This window comes from Gallinula chloropus (genome assembly GCF_964237585.1).
Source record: "Gallinula chloropus genome assembly, chromosome: 4".
NCBI lineage: Eukaryota > Metazoa > Chordata > Aves > Gruiformes > Rallidae > Gallinula > Gallinula chloropus.
The window spans coordinates 72,803,642-72,821,057 of record NC_140088.1 but is presented as its reverse complement, the minus strand read 5'-3'; the positions used below and the strand labels follow the sequence as shown (position 1 = coordinate 72,821,057).

Here is a 17,416-nt window from a genome sequence, read left to right as displayed (position 1 = left end):
GAAGACAGAATATTTCAAGTCTGGAAAACTTTTATGAGAAGTTGAAGAAAGGTAATTAATTAAAGGAATTACAGATGCCAATTCTATGTTACTGAACCTAATCACTTCCTGTTACAGTCTCTTCCTGCCTCTGTGTCACCTTGTCCAACACTCTAAGAGTCACACTTCACTAGCCTTTTTTGTTTGGGACAGACATATTGGGCCAATAAACCCCACGCTCAGAAACTAAGGTTTTAGTTGGTTTTGTCTTTTTTTTCTTTTCTTTTTAACCTATCTATCTAAAAAGACTGTTACGATTAACAGAAAATGTTTGGCTGGGGCAGATTATTATTCCAAAAAGATTAATCTTCCAAAACATTAATTAACTTTAACCCAGATTTCATTCCTTTCCATGTATCTTATGCAGGCAAATGACATAAGTTCTATGACGTCAGTGCACTCTGAGATACACTCATGGGCAAGGCATTGCTTATAGTTATCTCTTGTCTTGTCTGACATCGCACCATTGCCAGGACTGCCCTCCGAAACCTGTAAAGGACAAGAAAGAAAAAGCAGAGAGAACATTAGCTGGAGAGGCAAATACGAAATAAAACTGGGCAAGCTGGCCTTCAGTATTATAACAGATTTAAATTTTACTAAAAACTTACTTAATAAAAAATGGTGTATTTGGACTTTAAAAGGACAGAGTCTCTTTCACTTCCATGTACAGGAATAACTCAGTTAAGTTGTGTCTCTTCTACAACAGAGGTCACAGGAGCTTTTGCTTATGTCAGGACAGGCTATAGCTGTGACAAAGATGAACTTACAGAATGGAGGTACAAACAAGAGGGCTTTTCATGAACTCAACAGAATCAGATAAGGTCACCTAGACAGAAATCACAGGCTTGACTTCTAGGCTGGTTGCAATAAAAGGAAGGATGCCTCTTGGCAAAACCCAGTTCCCAGTCATGAAAAGTGTTGACCCATCCTAATCAGTCAGAGTATGACACATCCCAAATCAAGCAAGGAAATCCACAAAAGTTATGTCACTAAGCTAATACAAATTTTGGTCACAGTCATTAAAACCAGTCTACTACTGCAACCTAAATTCTACGAGTTCCTTTGAGAAACCAGAAAAGACATTCAAAACTGTCTTACAAAAACTTTGCTCATGTTGGGGAGGTTTAGGTTGGATATAAGGAAGAGAGAGCGATCAAGCACTGGAACAGACTCCCCAGCGAAGTGGTCACAGCATTGAGCTTGACTGAGGTCAAGAAGCATCTGGACAATGCACTCGGTCACACGCTCTGACTTAGTTGGCCCTGTGTGGAGCCAGGAGTTGGATTTAATGATCCTTATGGGTCCCTTCCAACTCCAGATATTATATAATTCAGTATGTTCTTAAGATGATCAAAACCATTTCTTTTACTTTCCTATCCAACAGATCATCTTTGGTAAATAAGCAGTGTCTCACCCTTTGATTTTTTTCACTAATCCGTTTGCCATATGCTACAGATGATCATTCTATTGTTACATGATATGCTAAAATCATGAATGGTACTTAATTACGAGCACTTACTTTTTGTTTGCAATTACATAAATGCAGGGATTATAGAAGGTGGAAGATTTTGCAAATAGAGGAGCTATGATGGCCATTGCAGGAGAAATTTTCTTTGGATCTCCAAAGGAAGACCATAAACACACAACAGAATATGGAGACCATGCCACCAAGAACATTACAATCATCACAACAGACATCTGTAAAACATGAGGAACAGACACATAACCAGTATTACCTGAAGATTAAGATTGCACTTGAAAGTGCATGTATCTGTGTGAAAGTAGAGCCATCCAGAACCAAGTAACAACATGTAAACAAGCACATCTGACAAATTTTGACAAGTTACAATGAAATCTCACTTTTGGGATTTAATAGCTCATCACACTCCACAGATTTTGGCATGCTGTTCTTTTATTACATACAATCTTCCTTCACACTCAAGAAAGGATGTTAAATCTACCCATCAAACATTTGAATTGCCAGAGAGGACTTCACATATGAATTATGATGACCACTTCAGAGCTGAAATGCACTGCAAACTATCCACAAATCCCCTCCTTCAAACTGCAAGTTACCTTAGCTGTATTACTGTTTTTATCATCATACATATCTGAAGAGCTGCAGTCTGAAATCCACCAGAGGATGGCTATCCATCCCTAAGAAAAGAAAATGCTAGATGCAAAACCGATCAGGTAATCAACATCGTCAAAGCCACAGGAGATAGAAATTGCCTTTGTTTAACTACTTCCTAGCTACTCCCTCTATTTTCTCTTTGGGTGTAAACAACCTGAAATCTACTTTCTGGCCTTTTCAGAGAAGATAATATAAACTGCTTCCTGAAGATAAAATGCTGTATCAGAATGGCAGATTTCCTTTCAAAATAGACTCATATCAACAAAAAGATGTTCCAATGTAACCTCTTTTTGCCATTTTGGAGACCCCAAGTAGAAGAAAAACAGGGCACTGGGATGCTATTATAAACAATAAATATGAAGAGAGAAAAATCTAAGTCAAACAACCAACCTAATAAAAGTGCTTCATAATGATTAACTCTGGTACAGTTTAAAAAAAGAAAGTAAATATTCTGGGAGAGAAAGGCGCAGTTTGTATACTCAAGGAACCCAGAAGTGTCTTCTTGGTTTAATGATGCACGATAGCAATGTTCAAGCATCACACTGAGGAGAAACCTGAGCAGTCATCTACCTTCTGTGACTGCCTGTCAGAGAGAGCAATTGAGGCTCACACCCCAGAACACGAACACGATGCCACAGCTAGAACTGAACCGTAACAAACTGGGGGTGCTGAGAGAACAGGAGGGAGAGCAGGACAGACTTTCTGGCTCTTGACAGGAGCGGGAATCAGTAATGGCAATAGGAATGGAAAATTCAAATTAATCAAGGGACAAAACCTATCACTAGAAAACAAAAATAAATCACAGGGCTCTCTGTATGTGCAGGATTCCGTAGTGGTGTTTATGTATACTCTTCCTCAGTCTTTCTGTGATGAACAAAATGAGAAACAAGCTCATACTCTGTACGAGCAGTTCTAGAACATAACCAATAAACAAGCAGTGTTTCTTTCCATAGAGGATTCCTGTTTAAATACAAACACAATACCTATTGGTAACCATCTGAAGACAGAATTCTTTCATCTGAAGTTTCTCTGGTGCACAGAAAGTTTAGAAGATGCTAATTTCTAAAGGGAAAAAAGCCCCAAACAGTCCAGTTCTAAAGAAGGATAATGCTAAATTCCGAGTGTCAGTCTTTTTTTCCTCCTTTAAAAAACCTAACAAAACAACAACAAAAAGCCAAACAAAACAAACAAAAAACCCCCAACCAAACCCAAAAAGCCATCTCAGTGTCTTCAACTGCAGAAAACAGGAAAAATGCATTTTCTTTACAAATGTGAGTCTAAATTTGTAATTGAATCCTCAGTTTCAAGCATTCTGGAAGTTCTTCAGAGAGGAAAATGATCAAATTATTTTTAGTTAAAACCACAATTTGTTATAATTTAGCAATGAGAAAGTTTTCCAAGGAATGTTATGTTTGCATTGACAAGTAGTTAAAAAGCATAGGTAAACACTCCTCTGTCCAATTCCCTCCCATTTTTTTTTCATGCCCAACCATTAACCATATCTTCACACAAAATCAAAGGAACTAGTGAACTTCAAGCTTCCTCAGGGACTTTTATACATTGAAAGAACATCAGCCTTCCAAGTCACCATATATAATTTTATGCAATAACTCACACTTGCTACTGTTTATGTAAGAAAGAGACAAGCTCAACAGACTGAAAAGAACAAGGGGTCAGAATCCCACAGCTCTAGAGCTTAGAAATGCACTTTCATTCCTAGGCTGTGAGTTCAAGTCAGAGCGGATCAATCCATCTCAGACCAGATACACCAGTGAACCTAGCAGAAAGTCCAAGGAGTCTGCAGACACTAAGAGTAGAAGTCGTCCTAGGGCTTTTTTTGCTACCTCTGAGATACGTTTCTACACAATGAGGGTGGACAGCAGCAAGGAAAGTTCACATTGTTCCCAGACTTCAAAGTAGCTATTCATCTGGAAAGAATATTATGGTAAAAGTAAAGAATCCAGTGTTGTAAGTCAAGACAAAGGTTTTCACCATGGCTACATTTCAGTTAATATTCAGTATGAAAGGAAAAAGGGGAATGTTGGAAAGAGAATTGCTTAAAAGGTTCCATTGCCCCCAAGACTTTAACACAAAAGAACATGCTTGAAACAAAACATGCCCTCATTTGCCATACCTTCGTCACATCTACTTGGTCAGACCAATCTATGTTGATGCTTTCCAGGCAGTTACTACTGGCATATTGTTTCATTGTCCGGGAAACATTGTAATAACAGTAAAACATGACTGTTAGGGGTACAACAAAATTAACAGCAATTACACTCATTGTGTAGGAAACAAAGGACCTGATAAGACAGAAAAAAACAAAACAAAGTAACTTACAAATAGCCATCCAGGAACAGTAACTAAAGAATTTGATATTTTGATTTGATTATGAAATTTTAAAACAAGATTTTGAAAGAACTAGGAAAAATGTCTTTAGCCTTAATTCATTTATTAGCAACTACAAGTCTTGCAGTTTTCAAGCATGGTTCAATCTCTATATTTTTTTCTAGGCTTGCTCTACATTATTTTCAGTGCTTTAAAATTATTTTTATAAATAAGGCTTCATACTTTAGAAAGAAGAATTTATGTTCATTCACATAGTGGTGAATGAAATAATATTAGCCTTCAGTGAGACAGCAAATTTTAAAAGAAGGGTGAAGGGGAATCTTACACATCATTTTTCCTCCAATTTACTGTGCAAGTTGCTCCAGTTGGATCCGGAGCGTAGCTAGCCCAGCCTACAGTAGGCATGGAAGCCCAGAAGACCGCATTTATCCAAGCAGCAAGGATTAGAGCAGCATAGCTACGGGCAGTCATTCTTCTTCCTGCAGCCAAGCACACACAATCACAAAACCGTTGTCATCTTTTCTTCTTTTCATTGTTATTTTGAATGATAAGTGGCTTTCAGCAAGCACATACAAGGTTAAAAATGATCCTTTCAGAGGCCTACACTCCCAAACACTGTAGCACACCCATTTCATACCGCTGAACAACATCTCAAACTTTCTGGCCTTAATGCCACTTAAATACCATCACCCATTCCAACTCACAGCATTCAGGCAATACCTGATCCTAACCCCATGCAAAAAAGCTTATTATGCAAGAGTGCATTCCAGTACATGTTTGCATGGTTGCAGGGAAAGGAATTAAATGTTACAATACAGCTGCAACACAGAAGAGGGGAGAGAAAAACATCACGTACAGTGTTAACACAAGACTGGAGGCACACACCAGCTTGAGAGTGGTCAAAATCTCCCGCAGCTAGAGGCTTTTCACAGGCTTCTGTATATGGATGAGCCTGAATTCAAATTATGCACTGTAATTCTGGAGTTATTAAAAAGAAAGCTATGCAATTAGACTCTTATTTCACCAATAGCAAACCGTTTTTGACTGTAAGTACAGTACCTATATCTGGCCTGCAGATTGTCAGGTAACGGTCAACAGCAACAACAGTGAGCAAACCAATACTTGCCATCCCAAAAAAGATATTTAAGGCAGCGTAGATCTGAAATTTAAACAAACAAAAAAATCCTTTCTGAGAGATATTTCAAAAGAACAAATCTGCAGACTGAATTAAAGGCACTATGATACATGACATTCAGTCAGTGTTCTTTCTCTTCCATCAGGTACTAAATGAATTAACTTAATGCAGGCAATTTGGATTTGGCTTAAACAAAATTAAACGTTTCAAAAGCAACCTGTTTGTACACACATCACAAATCCTAAAGACAGCAGTCTTAAAAGCAAACAAACACCATACTTTAGTAAGTAAACTCTGAGATTCAGAAATAGTTTCAAAGTTGGGGAGGGTTCAATTCATGCTTTCAACATATGTTAAAGAAACCTGAAGATCATTTGATTCATCAAAACAAAAAAAAGTTACATCTTTAGCACATGTGAGATTCTGAATTGTAACTCTCTGTTGTATAACTATACTTATTTCACAGCTATAGTACGCTGACTTTCCTCATCAGCCCTCATTTTTACATGTGTCAGATCTACTGGACTGAGTTACATATGCTGCAATACCAGCGTGCTCCAAATGCATCTGCCCAGTCATCCCATGGGCAGCCTGACCAGGAAGGATGACTGGGAGAGCAGTGTTATCACTGGCACCCCCAAAACAGAGACCTGTTCCAAAACACATGCCACCAGAGGCTATAAGAACCATATGACATTCAGCCATGTCAGTTCCTGTGGTTCATTTGATTTAGGTTGACAGGATTTGTTACTTCAAGTGATGTTAGCTCCCAAAGCACTGGTAATGAGATTTCACATAAACTTCAACCCACTACAAGTCAGTCTAGATATAAAGATGTTAAAAGTGGGGTTTCTGGTCAAACAGCAACTGAATTTTGAGATTGAAATAACTGTGTTCTCAGCCAAGCCATATCAGATTGTTAAAAATACTCATTATATAAAGGTCCAAAATGGTCCAATTAGCGTTGCTAATATTTTCTTTGAGTCACATTTTCAACACCTTCACATTACTAATTTTCCTGGGCACTTGAAGCTCAACAGTCTTCTAAATAATAGATTTTAATCACTGTACTAAATGAGCAAGCAAAGGGCAACCTCTCTGCTATGGAAGTATGACTTTTCAGGTAGTCTATTTTAAAAAGCAGATAGCTATTCAAACTAGGCTAAACCTGTAATGGAGACCAATTGCCTTGTAGGCCTTAATTTTGGATATCCTAATAGCCCCATTCAAAAGAAGGTGTATTTGCCAAGCAGAACTCATAAAGATCTGTCAAGCTCATCATCTGAATGATAACCACATCCAAAGTCTTTTAACTATCAAATAAGTCATCAAACATGCATGGGCTACTATAACCTTTTTCATTTGGATTTCATTTCCTAAACATTCTTAAAGCTATTTCATAATTTCTACTTGATAAATGGAGGTAAAATTACATTTTAATGTTTTCAGACTATAAATACAAATTCAGAATGAAAGTCACACCAAATCCTATATCCAGAAATTGCTGACATTACAGAGTATCAGGTTCAGGTCTAGAGTCAAATTTTGCATCTCTCTTGGAAGAACTAATATCAGGTGGAGCTACTCCACTGCTATTTCTCAGTTTCCCTTTAAGCACTCAAAACTTTCTCTCTGAATTGCAGTACCTGGCATCCAGTATATCCAAATTTCCAGCTTCCATGCAGGTCTGAGGCAGCAGACATGGGGTAACCAATGCCACTAACACCAATATCAGTAAAAGCCAAGTTGATAATAATTGCATTGGTTGCTGTCCGGAGCTCTTTGTACTTAACAAAGATGCCCAACACAACAATGTTACTGAAAATGCTTATCACTCCTGCAGAAACAGAAAAAGGGAAACTTTACCAAGGATGCACATCACCCAGTAATATACATGCAGAATAAAATGCGGCCTATTGCAGCATCTAAGTCCTAAACAAGTTTTATTTTTAGTTAAGCACAATTTTGCAAAGACAGACACCTGAAAAGGAGAGAAAAGCTCTTCCAATTATATAACTTGCACTTGGACCTAGTAAGACCCCTAAATGGAGTGTTTTGCCAAACCTGGGACTGCTGGTGCAATGACAACAAGCACCACAGAAACTGAAAAGCATTTAGGCTTACAGCTGAAACACGCCAGCCATCAAGTACAGTGCTGTCTTCCATGGCAAAAAAAAAGAAGAGTGCAGGTTGATGACTGGCAAAAAAAAGCAAGTTTTACAATTCGCCTGATCTAGCAGAAGGTCCCTGCCACCACCCGAGATCTTCCTTTCTCAGTGAGAAAGTTTCCACTGCGCATTCAGACAATAATCCTGGGCAAAAGCAATACAGAAGCTTTGACTTGGCGACCACTATCCTAACCAGACCAACTCTCCTCCCTGCTCTCGAGGTTCCAGTTCTTTGCAAGCATCAGAGCTGACTCGGGTCACTGCACGTTGCATTCTCTAGGGCTTGCCAAACAGCCTGAAGATCTGCACAGCCCGCCACAGTGGCACAGCTGGGCCTGCCGCAGTGGCACGGCTAGGCCCGCATCCGAACTCTTCACCTGGCAAGGTTCTGGGCTGCCTTCCAGCCACAGTAAAACTCCAACTGTGCACTGAACTTGCTCCTGCCTCGCTAACCTGTGTATTTTTAAACCTCTTTGACCTGGCTTGACTCAAATGGTGTCTGAAGTCTATTATTAGGCAGGGCAAGAAAAGGCAGTAGGCAAAGAGCTGTAATAAAGAAATACAGTACTAAAGCTAAAATGTACATTCTCCCCTCTTCATGTCCGATCCCTCTGGAATTTACTTTGGACTTAACAATGCTCCAGGGCACTCTTTGGGACTCTGTGCAACAGCAATCTTTTTCTGATCCTGGTGACCTGTATTGAAACCTCCAGATCCTCCTTTTCTCCTGCTATTCATAGAATAGAATCATATAGAATGCATTAGATTGGAAGGGACCTCTAAAGGTCATCTAGTCCAACCCCTCTGCAGGAAGCAGGGACACCTTTAACTAGATCAGATATTCCTCCTTCCTAGCCAAATCCTACTGCATGGCTCTTGGACTCCCAACAAAACAGGAGGGTGGGGTGGGGGTGGGTGCTGTGGTTTTATTCTGTTCACTCTAGCCTGTTGCACAGGCATCTCTAGCAAACCCCCAATCCTCTAAGAGTTTTACTAACCCACAAGCTATTAATAAACAGCTAAAGGTTAAAAACTCCCCCTTGCACTTTAGCAGAGAAAGATGCACAGCCCTTCTCAATAAAATAGAGAATTCCAACAAGTCTAACCAAACACAGCCATTTAAAAAATAGCTTGCAAATAACAGGCATTTGTAAGAGCTGACCATAGTCTGACACAGCTGTTACAGTATCAATGAACCAAACCCTAAACATACAAACACTTGTATAGTCTGGGCAACTTAAATTACAAGTGCATAGTGGAATGTTATTTTGGTAAAAGCCTAACACCACATTATGCATGGAAATGTCCCCCAGAATTTTTTTTTTTACAGTTTCATCTACAAATCAAATCACTCTACTTTTCACTGTCACAGATCTGAGAGGTAGGTAGTTCTTTAAGGAATTTGAGTGAATGGCTGCCACGCTGACTATGACTTCACAAAAACAAAACTCATCTTCTTTCACAGTCACTGCCCAACCTGCTCAAAGTCCCTGGCAATCCATCCCCTTCACTGATGGGATTTCTGCTCCTCTACCGGCTCCACCAAAAACCTTACATACAGAGCTTAGTTTTTGTTGACATGCTCCTTTGAAAAGGGCAGTAAGTTTTTAAAATATTCTATGATGTTCTTTGACCTATCACTGTCACTGGCACAGCACAGAGTTAAAAATCTCTGACATCAGTTTAGAGTCAGACTACAAACACGCTGCAGTTCAAACAACAAACCCAAACCAACAGGATTAGGAAACCTGAGGGCAAGAGTCAGTTTCAAGCACTTCAACTCTACAACTGCATTTTGAGGACTTCAACTGGTATCAATATGGAAATTCCTTTAAATCATGGGAAGTCTTGTGGACTTCATCACTGGCAGTCCACAGGAACATAACCCCTAGATGTGTAAATATAAGCACACACCCTGGTGCATCACACTGAGGCAGACATTTATAGGGTCAAACACACATGAAAATTGCCTTCTAAACCACTATGTTCAGCAGTAGCTACCTTAATACCACGACAGATATGAAAAAGGGCAAAAAGCAAGCCAGTGCAATCATAACCACCCCAAAATATGATACTTTGAATAAAAGACACTAGGGACAACACCAATTCTTCATCTCTCGAAGAGTTTCCCATTTCAATGATATAAATTGGTATCTTTCTTACTACATCTATAACTCCTACAAGGAGTTTCACTGCAACATTTTACTAATCAGTACTAATCTCTTACATTACAGAAACTCTCTCAATTCTGACATTTTAAAATCAAATGAGACAAAATTATAATTAATCCTTGTCTATCTCTCTTTCCATTCTCATTTTAAAACCACCAACCACATCTGTTCTCAGGTGCAAGTATCCCACTTAGTATATAAAGACATGAAAGATGATGTTGGAGGTGCACAGCCACATAGATGCCACCTGCTATCATGTTCATAGATCAACACATTTCAGGAATGGCACTGTGATGCCATAAGCCCTTAAAATGAACAAAAGGAGGGAGCTGGGTATCTGAGTGGAAACCGACACCATAGTAATGTCATGCCCGTTCTGTCAGCTCTCCCATTGACAGGCAGTATGTCACCTCTTAGGAGATAGGAAGCAAAACAGAATTACGTGTTTATAAAACAGTGCAGCCTTCTTATGAGGCATGCTTAAACAGATATTACAGCTACCAAGAAATAACCAGAAATACAGGACTGTAAAGTCACAGCCTCGGGGTGAAGGAAGGATCCTGCCAGATACATCTAAATTTAGTGCTTCGGAGCCCAATTCTAAAATGAAGCTGGGGACACGGACACACACCCCAACACAACAAACCAAACCAGAGAATTGAAACTAGAAATTGCTACACCTATGTTCATTAAAAATTTCAGCATCGCTAAACCAAATTAATAATAGAGGCCAAAAAAGTGTTCTGGGGAGCAAAATATAAATAGATGGATTCCATCTTCATCAAAGTGGGAAAAAAATGTCAACTCAAAAAACGCTGTCTTCCCTGTTTCTGAGAATCAGATAAAAGTAGAAAACCAAAGTTTCTCCAGGCAGCTGTTAAACATCACCTGTTTCTTAGGGGGTAGGGAGTGCAGACCAAGCCCAAGACTTTCAGTAACCTGAAATTGTCAGCTGGGATGAACTCGTGATTCAGAAAAAAACACACGGATGTTGCCACTTGGCCATATTTCTTCAACTAAACCTTGTACTTTTCTGAAGATGCAGATAAAATCCCTCATGACCTGATCAAGGGTAGAAGAATTTATTTTCCTTCTTCTCAAGAAAGCAAAAAAAAAGCTTAAAGTAGATTAAATGCAAATATAAACCGTAAAGGAGTTAACTAAGACACACAGTAGCATCAAGATAACGTATAACATGGATTTTACTTTTCTGGTTAGCATTTTAAAATGATACCCGAGTATTTCACCATTATAAACTGAAGGACATCCATGAGGCAATATTGCTTCTTGCAGCCTGAGTATCTGTGTCATCATCACTTAAAACTAACACACTGACTGCTGTAGACAGCAATACTTATCAACGACTGACTTCCCAGTAAACAATTATTTGTATTCAAACCTTTTAAAAAGCACCATAATGATGAACACTGCACTTGTACTTTATTCTCAGACATCTGCTTATGGATATAGCTGAAATTTTCCAGATGTGAGATTTGCCATGGTAAGGTGTTTGCAAAGCATTCAATCATACTTTCAAAGTTACAGACCTGATTGTCAAAAACATTCCTCATTATTAAAGCAAAATCCAAGCTACAGCTGGAAAACTTACTAGACTCCCACAATTATAAGAAAAAAAACCAAACCCAAAGACCCCAACCAAACTAACCAAAAAGTACTAAAACCAAACAAACCCCCCAACATTTCATTTCCATGGAAGATTAAGAAAGAAGACCTGTATTGATTCTGGCTAATCCCATTGATTATGGATGATAGCCCTGATTCCTAACACCAGGTGGTCAAACTGTCTGAAAACACCACCTTGATACATACAATATAATAAATTTTAATTACAGTATAACATGTATCATATGTATCTGTAGTATCTAGTAGATCCAATTACCTGCAAATAACGTGGTGGTACTGCAGAGTGTAGCTAGTCTTTCAATACTTGGCCATCATCCATCTCTACAGCTTCTTAACATGTCATCTGTGTAGCAATTCTACCACCTTCTCTAAAAGCTTGAAATAAATTACTACCTTTGCATTCAAAAATATCCTCTTTACCAGAACAGCAATTTGATACTTACCACTTCAAAAAGATATAACCCTAAAGTATGCTAATATTTTCAAGTAATTTTAAAGTTAATGGTAACGTGGAAGACAGGTATGGTACAGTCTGTGAATAAGTAATTTATAAACTGATTTAACTTTCTGTAACAAAGGTATAGAAGGCCTATTTTTAAACATAGTAGGCTTCAGTAGGTTAGTGTTACAACACTATGGTTCAGAAAAACATTACTGAAGCAGTTGTGGTTATAATAATGAGAAAGCTTTCAAGAAAAAGAAAAAAAAAAAAGAATTCCATAATCATTCAAGTTTAGCCAAAGGCCACTGCAGTCACAGGCAATGAACACGATGTCAAGCCTTCCAGCATGCTTTTTCTAACATGTGTCATCAGTGAAAAATACAGCTGCAACTGGAGTCTGCTCTTCTCTGATTAATGACCAACTCCCTCCCTAAGTCACATTCCAACCCTTCCCCTTACATCCCCCTATCAGACACCCGCTCACATGCTCAGACTACACATATATTACTACAAACATGTGCCCCAAGAGAAATCTCAAGATAGCTTCGAGCACATCACAGAAAAATGCAAGATGTGACAGCTATGCCCTATTTTTATCTCTTTTGCAAGCTGGCAGAAATTAATTCTCGCTCTATTCTATAATTACATATCAACAAAATACATTTTTTGAGACACCATGCACCTTCAAATATAGAGCAGAAACTTAGATGTTTCTGCACACTTCAGGCAGCCCGCTGATTGCTAACTTGCCAGTAAACTATGGAGAAAAGCCACCAGACATTTGTGTAACACAAAATGAAATACCATCAGCAGCACTATACAAAAGGAGCAGTCAGAGCTGCAGAACCGTTTTAAAAAAGTTACTCAACAATTTGCCAATGCCCATACCTGCTGTTATTAAATAAGCTGCAACTATGTTGTGCTCAGTCTGTGTAAAGGCTGAATGAGCTTCATTGCCACCTTCTGAGGAATTGGATGAATCATTCCAAGGCATTTTGGACAAAAGAGACTGTCGTCTATCCTCTGCAATAATTCATCACGACGTCGAAACACTACCAAAACCCTGTCAGGCAAATTCTTTCATTATTCAACAGACTCAGCAAACAATTAAAAAGGGGGGAGGGGGGGGAAGCTCCCCCCCACCAGTTGACAGCCTCCAAGCATGATTTAATTGGTCTAAAGTGCAAAGAAGTTTACACTCCAAATCTACGCAGGAGATTGTTAATTAAAACAAAGAGCAGCACAGAGCTGAGTACATTTCCAACAGCATGCTTAAACCCCATTCTTACTGCTAAAGAGATTAACTGTCACATGCCCCCAAACCTTTTTCTTCAAACCTCTTGTGCAATGTTTTGGAAACCTCAACAGGAGTTGGCCCAGGTCAGTTGGTCATCAGCCTAGCTTGGAATTAATTCACATCATCACAGCGAACACACAAAACTGCAGCACGCATGAAGACACGAATGTCTATTTCTTTAAAAACCAGGATACACTTACACTAAAGTCCATCTCTTCAAATCCTTAAAGACCCACTTCTTCAATATTCTTAGTTTGATGTAAACTCTCAGGATGACTCAGACACAAGAACCTGCTCCAGTACTTTTCTGAAGGGAAGCATGACTTTCAGAAAGCCCAATCGCAACATTTCAAAAATACCCTGATCTGTGGAAAATGGTTGTTGAATATGCCTCGTAAGTCTGAGCACCTTCCCTCTCCCAAACATACACATAAGGTTACTGTGGGCAAATTTTCCTGAGTATGTTACTGGGTGGAAAATTATTAGGCATTTTCCAAAGCTTTGAGCAGCAGAAGCTCATTTTCTTCTCTGCAGCGATGAAGTAGAAGCGCACCAAAGTAAAGACCTTTTACAGAATCCTGCAAGAGTATTAGCTGCAATAAACGCTTGCCCAAAGAGCTTATACGTGGTATCAGTAGAAGCCATTAAAGGTGTTTCCCATCAGTTCCCCTTCATACAGGTTTTGACTGGGTAGAAAAGTGACAAGGATGAGCAACCAGTGGTTCTTCAGTTGTGTGTGGCTCACAGGCAGCTCCAGGAGGCTCCCAAGCTAGGTGTGTGTCTTCTGAGCAGCAGCAGGGGTGTGGGGACACAGGCAGCATCGAGGGACATAGCCATCCTATAGAAAGGAAGCATACCTGAAGAGCCCTCTCTAATCCGTGAAACACTCATACAGCATTCCCTCACACTCCTCACTTTCCAAAACAGGTATCCTGCATCTTCCACTCATTTGAATCCAAAGGTAAGAAAACTTTGACAGAAAATTTGTGCAGTTGTGACATTGACTCATCATTACTACAGATGATCATACATCACAGTTCTACCAGGAAGCATTTTCTTTAATGCCACAGATGTAGACTCACAGTTCTCAGGGTACTTGTATTATTACATTATTTTTCCTGTCTGAATAGGGTTAGGGCAGGAACAGGGTGGGAGGGTTCCAAAAGGGAAGATGATCTGTCTGGCAGTGAAGCCACTTCCCTAGTGCCCCATCATCCTGCCTCGAAAGATAAAAGCATAGTGATAATTCGATATCTTTGCTTTCCTCCCCTGAAACTCTGGCAAGATTTCCAAAAGCAACTCAGATCTTGCAGCTTCCACAGAAGCTTCCACAGAGTTTGCAATGCCAAGCGTCTCAGAAAAGCAAAGCATTACTATTTTTGTTCAGATAGGATTCCAGACTTAGTATAGCTGTTAATGAGACAATACAGTACCTATTGGCTAAAGCACAAGTTTCTGATATACACAGTCCGTTTTATGTACCATCCCATTGTCTCTGTCTCCTATTAAAATTTGCTAATTTTGCAGAAACAGGAACCGAGAGAAAAAAAGTCAAAATTAATGGCAGATATTACTTATCATTAACCTATTTTATGAACATTGCAGTTCATAAAATAAGCCAAAAAGATTAACCAAGGAATTAAAATATACAAATGATGCAGAAAGTTGGAACCAGAGTTCCTAAGCCAGAAAAAAATGTGGCCTATCACATTGCTTTTGAATATTGGCTTAAAAAATCAAATCTAAAGCCTCAGGTTGTTTTTATTCCTGCAATAGCAGGCAGTAGTACTAGCATCAGGGGGGTACTTCATAACCTGAAGTGATGCTTTTCCTTCCCACTTAAGCCCGATCAGTAGCAACAAAATGCAATTTCTATTACAGTCAATTTGTAGGTATCTCTAGGGATATGGGGCAACGTTCAGACTCGTTACAGGGTTTACCACGTTGCTTCCACTTTTCTGTCAAACCACAAGTGATGATAATTGCGAAACTTACCACTTGTATTAAAAAAATTAAAAAAACACCATGTAAAACCACCTCTTTCCTATTCTCAGTATGAACTGCACTGAAAACCCAAGCCAAGCGCTCCCACGGGCTAAGCACATCACCACAAGAGGGCTCTAGAAGGCAGAACTTTCCTTCAATCTTGTTTTCACAAACGCAGTTGGTTCAAGCCCAACAGAAAACAAATTCATAATCTTTTTTTTTTTCCTCTATCACACAGATTTACACTAGATTTAAACTGTTGTTTTGAAAAATTTTACTCTAGAACTATTTTCAGCTGACTGAAGAAAACACCTGGAAAATGCTGACTCCACTAAGCTCTTTACTTGCCATACCTCATGAGGTGGCTATGCTTTTTTTAAGAGAACACTGTTTCTTGCCATGACAATGCAAACAACTTTGCACCAGTAGGTATGTGGCCATCCAGCACTATTTCAGGCAAATGTCCTTAACTTTATGTCAGTGCTAGAGATCTTTTCTGTACCACAACAGCCAGTGGCTGCAGACATAGATGAAAATATTCCAAATATTTTTCTACACTTCATCAGATTTCTCTCTCAAAATACCATAGCAAACCTACGAACTTTATTGAAGCATCCTTTCCCAGTAAGTACAGAAAAAAAACCAAAGAAAAAAACACCCCTCCAAGGACTGCAGGAACACTAAAGCCTTTCCCAAGGGGTAACAATTTAAGCTTTACAGTACACCTCCATGTATTACCCTGCTTACAAGGATTTAGACCCCAGATAGAAAAAAATAAAACCAGAATTTTAGTGTGGCAAGGACAAAAGGCTTAAGGTCTTCTAAACACTGTTAAGCAATCTGATCCTAGTGATTTACCAGCTGTCATTTTCAAAATCAGCTGAAAGTCAGACCTATGTCTGCGTCAAACACTGCCTTGGCTAACACCTGCACTCCCAACCATGTTTTGAAAACGGAACTCGGTCCTTGAATGCAGTGAGCAGAGACACTGGCAACTGGACAATGAGACAGGTAGGCGACACCACTACCACTGTGTCCTGGGTAGGAAGCCAAGCCCCACGGGGCACACTGAAGCCTACCTTCCTCCTGAGCTTCAGAGGAATATTGCAAGGCAGCCACCCTCTTTGTGCTGCTGGAGCAGGTGGCAGGTGAGAAGTTCTTTAAGCAGCACACCCATTTGCCTCAAAAGCTGCCAGTGAAGACAAATCCAGGAAACACCAGCCTGTCACAGAGAGCCTACACTGCCACCAACACCTTCCTCCCACCTCCTTCGCTTCAAACTGCACTGTGACATTTTACCCCAGACACTACAGCTGCTTCAAACTTCCCATTTCTGCCAGCATACCTATTTCTCTCAGGGCGCTGGCAAGGACACCTTTCCTATCCTCTGCAGAAAACCCCCAGGATATCTGTAGGCACACATATAAAACTCAAAACACTTTAGTAGGGTCAGAATAGTGGCAGAATCAGATAGGATTTGAATAAAAACTTTAAGACAGTGAGGAAGATGTCATATAAAATGAGAGAACCTGTATTTTAGTTCATCGCAGCATTGCACTGTGGGAAAGATCTGTCATCTGCATTATTTTAAGACACTGAACTTTGATCTATTACAGTTAGTAACTACTTGTATTAGGAGGGCAGGGTCATGATGTAGTACAGAGAAGACAAGGCAGAACCAGAACCGAACACCTTCCTTCTCCAGAACAGGGAATAAAGGGAAAAAAAAACAGTTCCCTACAATCAAGAGGACAATTTTCCCTCTAAAGCTGCAACAGATAAAGTTCTTTAACCCCTACACACAAACACACACACACACAAAGTCATTGCTTTGGCCTTGCAATGGCTTCAGGCTGACTCATTGCTCCATCTGCTGTGAGATCCAAAGCATGCGCTTTGTGTCCTGGGCTGCAAGATGGGAGGTACTTCACGCACTTGAAACATCGGCTGTCACATCACAGAACTGACACCACAGTCCTCTGCTATCCTGGAAGAACTATGTCCCTTGCATGAAGTGAGAAAAAGCATGAATTTGGAAGGACTGTGTTGTC

At 39.6% G+C, this 17,416-nt stretch overlaps 1 protein-coding gene across 1 annotated transcript; it reads right to left on the bottom strand.

Moving 5' to 3' along the window:
* Nucleotides 1–422: 422 nt before the first annotated feature.
* On the bottom strand, nt 423–13,129 carry RRH (retinal pigment epithelium-derived rhodopsin homolog; the record flags this gene model as incomplete). The annotated part of the gene is made up of 7 exons (XM_084263758.1): nt 12,971–13,129; nt 7,304–7,494; nt 5,582–5,681; nt 4,848–5,001; nt 4,308–4,476; nt 1,559–1,737; nt 423–528 (listed from the first exon to the last, which is right to left on the bottom strand). Exons 1-7 carry the CDS (start codon nt 13,074–13,076, stop codon nt 423–425), a joined length of 1,005 nt encoding a protein of 334 aa, XP_084119884.1. The 5' UTR covers nt 13,077–13,129.
* Nucleotides 13,130–17,416: the final 4,287 nt, after the last annotated feature.